The following is a 6,949-nucleotide window of genomic DNA, read 5'->3' as shown; positions in this document are numbered from 1 at the left end:
CAGCAAAAAAAACCTGCGAGATTCATCTGATCCTTTAGTTGATTCATCTATTGTTCACTGAAGCCTGATAAGAAATGGGCGCAGTGGAAAGCTGACTGTCAAGAGGCAGTTCCTTAAGGAAGGAAGGGGGGAGGGGGCAAGGTATGACCGATTACACATTAATGTGACTGAAAATCAGTGGAAACAGATTTTATGGAGTGGTGGATCTAAACATATCAGTTTGCACATCATACATTTTTAACATATCATTCAAACACAACTACAGCCATGTGTAAAACACGGTGGAGGCTCTGTCATGATTTGATGCTGCATCTCAACCCGTGGAGGTCTTAATCTGCCAGATAACAACATTCAACATGGTTCAAAAACCACAACATAAAGTTAAGACTTACATTGGAGTCCAGATGAGATTTAATTTATTTATCTTTATTTTAAATTACTCCACACATTCAGTTAAAAAAAAAGAAAAGAAAATGACATTGATAGATTTGTGAATGCAGAAAAAACCATCAGATTTTATTTGACCAGTACCATCTGGAAAACACCTGATTGGCCACAGCTTTATTTTTTTTAGCACAACAACAATTTCAAACACACTGCTGATATAGAAATATAAATAGAAAAGCACACAAGGAAAATTATCGGTCATGGATTAGCCTCCCCAGAGCTCAGATGTCAACATAACTGAAGCAGTGTGGGTTAATCTTGATAGAGAACAGAAGCAAAAGAGAGCCAAAACATGTTGAAGTATAAAGGACAATCATACCAAATATTGACTTTCAAGCTTCTTAGAAGTGTACAAACTGTTTTCCCTTACATACTGTAATAAATCACTGCAACTATTTCTCATCTTCCTAGAAAATGATAAAGGCTGTACACTCCTCCATGAACCACAATGGTACATTCTGTGAAGATGAAACAGTAACAAGACTTCAGAATTTGACTATAAATGTGTTAGTGAAACACATAATTAGTTTATTTCACGAAAGGCAAGCAAGGTGGGGCCCTGTTTTGATACTACAGTGCATCAAGTTAAAATAACAATGAGATAAACTGCCTTAAGACTGCATAGATGTTTCACAGATGAAGTCTTAATGACTTTGGTGATGCTTCACTTTTCATCTTGTGCAACAACAGATCAAATGAACGAATGTCTGCCTCAGCTGTTGCTAAAAAGTGCGCATGCTGAACACATGGTTTCCATTAAATAATTGTTGTCATTTGGAAGCTTTGAATAGTTTATCACTTCAAAAGAATGTATGTGAGGTCTCCTGGGAAATGAGCTTATCTTTGTGCATGTTGTCAGTTTATGGGGTATAATTAGCACAGAAAAGACAAGAGCCACACTCATTGTTCTGGTTAATTTTTTACCAGCTATCCCTGATTGAAAATCCAGTCGCAGGTAGAGTATATCATCTTCTGCATCCTGCTCACAGACTGTTGCTTTTCCTGTGTAATTAGGTCAGTAGAACTCTTTGCTGGCAAGCTCATGAATTATTGATTTACTATAGTCTGCCAAATTCCCAACTTCACTTTCATCAGACTTTACTCATTTTCACTGGAGACATTCTGTATAATAAGCGTGCTCACGATTTTAATTGGCCCGCAAGATTTAAGAGATACTGTGTCTGAGTGTTCCTCAATATAAACCCCAAGAGTTCATGCTGTATTTTACAGGATTCTCAAGAAAAAAAATCACTCCCATCAAAAAAATAAAAAAATAAAATCATGCACTCCATTATTAACATGCACTATAAAAAATGTCCGAAGCTTTTTGTGTCTATTTTATTTCTAGTCTGTAGCACATTTTTGACCCAAAGTGCAGCAGAGACAGGCACATTTGCATTCCAGGTCTCCAAACAACAACAAAAAAGAAGCAGTTTCAAAATAAAGCTGAAAGGTAGGTAACCAATTATTGTGGAAAGTAAAAATCACAACAATCTGAATTGAGAATTGGCAAACTGATGATTTATCTCATAAAGCTCATAAATTGCATAAATCATGACACATTGCTCTGTCCTATATGAGCTGCCCTCATGGGTTAAAAATATCTCTGTCGGTTTCGGCAATACCGATCCTGCTGTATTTGCAGAACTACCAGTTAACCCAACCCTTACTAAATCACATGTCTTTATACTATGAGAGAAAGTCACGCCGACCAGAAGAACATGCAAACTCCACACAGAAACTGTACATCACAAGCACAGTGTTCAAAAAATATCTTTCATAGTGGTTTTCAAAATAAAACAGAAAGCAACTATACAGTTGCCACAGTGAAACCAGTGAAGAGATTGGGGAACTGGAACCTGTTTTACAAAGCGGCCCTGCGTCCACACCTAGTTTTAGTTTTGTGCTGAAAGAGGACCATTCTGTTTAAAAAAGAAAAAAATATGCAGGTTAACTGTAAGTTTAATCAAATTTCTTTCCTACAGCACTGGATGACACGCGTGTTTGAGTTTGGATGCTGGTAGGTTGAAGCAAACTTTTGCACTTATGTAACAAAATAAGTTCCTCTGGTGTCTTGACAAGAAACCCAAACCACATTAGTGTTTGTCAAATAAGTGGAATTTTATTATAAAGAGCATGACTTAGATAATAGGTGATGAAGTGATTAAGAGCAGATTTTGCCATTTGCATTTAAAGTGAAGGTAAATGCCATATGTCAGTTTGGCTGGGGATTTTGGGACTCCGACGTGAAATGCTCACACTTCTATTTGAAGGCATGTCTGTGCTCAGTAAACCGAAGCTGAAAGAACTGACTGCGTCCACACGGCTTTTTGTTTCCTCAGTGAACTTTTGGGATTGAATATGGATCATTAGAAGATCATTTGAAGTCATTTTGTTGCAACGCCCTCACCTTTCAGCACTGAAGAAACAGCTGAGTACGATTCTGTGGTTTGGTCGCTCTGCAGACTGCGGTTCACTTATGACATATCATTTAGTAGGGTTCACTTCTCCAAAATGGAGCTTTGTTGACAGAGTAAGTCCATAAATTCTAGACAGACATCCTGCTGGGTTGGCTTAATGCCCAGTCAGTAAGATTTGCACTGACTCTTGGAAGAGAAAGAAAAAATGTAATCAGAAGGTGGTAACGCAATATGCCACTAGACACTGAAAGGCTCCCAGTAAGTGCCATATTTGAAACAACAGTTCTGGTTTTTACTGCATATTTGTGTTGACTGGACCCCTTTCTTGTGGACATTAGCTTCAAAGTACAAAACTGCCTTTTTGATAAAAGAATATTACACATGTAGCCTTGATTTGTGTTATAGCCTACAACTTTGATCTGTTGTAGGCTTTGACCTTTGATAACCACATTTTCCCCAATGACTGTATTTCCAATCTTTTGATAAAGAAAATTGTAGAAAGATGGAAACAAAACAGCTGGTTTTAATTTTTTCAACACAGCTGTGGCACCACACCTTGTCAAGAAAAAACAAAGATTAGACGACTGCAGATGTCCATAAAAGAGTCACTGAAACCCTCACGGCTGGTTTATTGTACTGTGTGTTGTTCAGTCAGTGTGGCTCCATTTATATGTATATGTATGTATTTGGGTCACCGCCTTTTTCTCAGGCTACAAAGCCTTGTGTTGCACCTTGTTCGGGAGGTAATCGTCACATCGGGATTACGCACCTTTGACCTCCAGCACTGTCAACAGTAAGCGGCTCACTGAGATAGGCTACCAGCGACCAAATCCACCAGCAGCAACCGGTTTGTCACATGACTGCTGTGCAGCTCAGTCTGGCTCTGTGTGTGTGAGAGAGAGAGAGCCTGTTCAGCTTTTATTTCCGTGTTCGCAGAGGGATCGCTGTGCCGAATGACTTTCCGCGGATCCTGAGTGTTTTGCTTTCTTCCACGCCGCGAATCTGCGTCGCCGTGCGGGGATCTGCCAGGGAGACTGGAAGAGGGGGGTGCGTGTGGGGTGGGGTGGCATTCACGCAATCGCATTGCCTGGACCCACGCCGCAGCAGGACCATGCTCACGCGGGTGAAGTCGGCGGTAGCCAATTTCATGGGAGGTATGATGGCCGGTGGCTCCAACGGAGACCATCCCAGCGGCTCGGATCTGCCGCTGAAATTCCCGTACACCCGACCGGACTTCCTGGGACTGTCGCCAGACGAGATCGAGTGTTCGGCGGATCACATCGCAAGACCGATCCTCATCCTGAAGGAGACCAAGCGGCTGCCGTGGTCCACCGGCTACGCAGAGTGAGTATAACCTGTATGCGTCCATCTTTTCTTCCACGCAGCATCCTTTGGAAGTGAGCGCGGTCTTCCTGGACCACTGAGAGCACTCACACAGGCGTAAACAGAAAACACAAGCCCCTCTCTTTATTCTTCTACTTATTATGATCTACTTCACATATGTTTCAGATGATAAACAGGTTCAAGTACAGCTGATGGCTCTATAATGCACCATGCCAAATATTATTATAAACATCAAGGTTTCCTGTATTTCCAAGACATAAAAATACCTCCACCAAGCTGAAGGTCGTTGTGATCTCTCCCCTGTAACCAGATAAGAATGCTTTATTTTTCAAATGGTGTAGAAAAGGGAAAGATACCATAAAGCAGGTTATAACGAGGCCAGTTAAGCTGGATAACACAAGGTCACAGGCCTTTGATATTGTATGAGATAAGCAGTGCACTCACAGATAGGATCTGAATAACTGTCTCCAGGTTCATCTCTGTACTCGGTTCACTCGTTCCCTGTGTGAAAAATCTCATTTCAATAGTTTTTCTCAGTTAATCTGTTTAAAGCTGGGGAATTACCTCGAATGTAGCTTATGTTACACTCCCGTGATCCTCTTACATGATAACTTGAGACCAAAATTGCAACTGGACCTGAGATCATCTGCTGTATTATTGATATCACATCTTCTGTTTAGGCATACATTTGGCTCTCACGAATCTTCCTTCCAAGGCTGCAGTAAAGTGCAATACAAACTGCAATGTATTCTTAATGGACGTACTGTGTTATAAACAGCGCTTAGTGCAGCTGCTGGAGTCATAAAAAGCCAATTTCTGGCTTGGCGTTTGGTCAGCAAGGAACACAGCTGAATTAAAATGGCGGAACATGATAAAATACAGGGTGAATTATTCAACCTGTTTCTAAAGCCTACACACTGGAGAGGAAACAAATGAGTCATTGAGATTTACATGCTTAAAAATAATTACTTCATCACTATGTTCCATTTACATTTGATGTACACAGCTCAAGTAATCTGGGGATGTCTCATTATTATCTGCTTCCTGAGAGTGCAGAGTCACAGTCCCTCCTACTCATGCAGTCCCACAAAAAGTCAGTGAGGTTGTGTCCTGTCCTAAAAATCCTAAACCTACACCTACAGTGCGTGACTGCCCCACGCCCCAGTTCAGTCTTATCTTCATGCCGTTTCTCTATAAAGAAGTTTCTCTTTCCTTATTGATCGATTACATTTAGTAAGAGCACCAGGATGGAAATCGAATATTTCCAGTTTAGCAGTCCTGCTAGGAAGCCAGTTTAGTAGTGCAAGCGAATGTCATCTCAAGTCGAGGCTTTCTTGCTGTAGCACTCTTTTCTTAAGACACAGCTGCTTGAGCAGCATAGAGACAAGGACCTGAAAGAGCACTTTGGCTTATCAGTTGACCTGATCTTTTGTTAATGTTTCCTCTTGCTTTATGCAGTAAAAACATTAAACTATAGCAGGAAATGATCCAAATAATTTCCAAGAGCTCAGTGTGATCTGTTAATACTGGTTATTTGTAAAAACATTACTTCCTAAATCCTGAATTTTTAGAAGTTGGAAGAAGAGAATTTAAAAAAAACATTTCTTGCTGTCTTGCTTAAATACAGCAGATTATTATTATTATTATTATTATTATTATTATTACTTTTTGCTGATCAGCTAGTTGATAAATTGACTGTTTCAATACTAGGAGAGCTATCTGCTGTCTCTTCATGTAGATTTAAGAAGTACAGAGAAATTGTGGGAGTCGCCCTTATTTATTTATTTATTTTTACTAATCTACCATAGTGAATTTTTAATCTCAAGACATAAAAGAGCAGATTAGGACTGGCTTTTGTTTTTAGAAGCCATCGACTATTTTTATGATCAAAGTTTCCATTAAAATGAAAATTCAGATTTTTGTGTAGATACTGTGATCATTGTTATTCATCATCATTGTGTCACAAGGTTTCTGTGGCTATAAAAATCAACATATTCAAATGAGATGCATAATTCTGCAGGATCAGTTCAACAGTTCTGCTTAACACATCCAGCGGATACTCCCGCCAGCTGTGTGTGTGTGTGTGTGTGTGTGTGTGTGTGTGTGTGTGTGTGTGTGAAATAAGATATTTGGGACCTTTGAATAGTTTTTTGAAAATATTTTTTTGTTTAAAGAAAGGAAAGAGAAGTTTAATCCTTTAACTATTTAACTGTTAGGTGTCAATCCCTGGGAGGGTTCCCCCCTTTTATTTGGCGTGGAGTCAGAATTATGGCTTCTCCACACTGTGGAAGTAGCTCTTTGACACAGTCGAGCAGTCATTGGTCATAACAGGATCATTTAAGACTTGATGATGAATAAGACTGTTGAAGTGCATGAGAAGGATTTTATATAAAACAGTCTGTGTCTGGTCCTCAATTCAATTTAATTCAGAAGACCCCTATGAGTGCAAGATCAAGGAAACAGTTCACCCTGCCTGGGACAGGGTTACCAGGGACAAATGTTTGCTGCTGTTAGCATGAATGCATCCCTCCCTGATGGCTAATATAAGCCCCCATGGTGGTATTGTCAATCCTCACAAGAACAGTAGGAAGCGCCTGAAGAAACCACCCAGCGCTGAAACCCTCTTAAACAGCCAAGCCAGACTACCAGGATGGCCGAGGCCATCATACCCAGTAGCCAAAGGCATAATCTAAAGGGGACTGTTTTGTGCAGGCGAAAAAGAGTCAGGAATGCTGTGA

General features: G+C 40.2%; 1 protein-coding gene across 1 annotated transcript in view; it reads left to right on the top strand.

Annotated features, from left to right (window-relative positions):
• The first annotated feature begins 3,557 nt into the window (after nucleotides 1-3,557).
• Nucleotides 3,558-6,949, top strand: part of ppm1h (protein phosphatase, Mg2+/Mn2+ dependent, 1H) — a 39,584-nt gene continuing 36,192 nt past the window's right edge. The window contains exon 1 of the mRNA XM_005728214.1: nucleotides 3,558-4,211. Within this exon, the coding sequence (XP_005728271.1) occupies nucleotides 3,979-4,211 (233 nt within the window). The 5' untranslated portion in view covers nucleotides 3,558-3,978. The remainder of the gene's footprint in view (nucleotides 4,212-6,949) is intronic.

The sequence above is a fragment of the Pundamilia nyererei genome, unplaced genomic scaffold (genome assembly GCF_000239375.1).
Source record: "Pundamilia nyererei isolate P.nyererei 1_Seehausen unplaced genomic scaffold, PunNye1.0 scaffold00027, whole genome shotgun sequence".
Classification (NCBI taxonomy): Eukaryota; Metazoa; Chordata; class Actinopteri; order Cichliformes; family Cichlidae; genus Pundamilia; species Pundamilia nyererei.
Note: the sequence above shows the minus strand (reverse complement) of the source record. Positions and strands in the feature narration are given on the sequence as shown.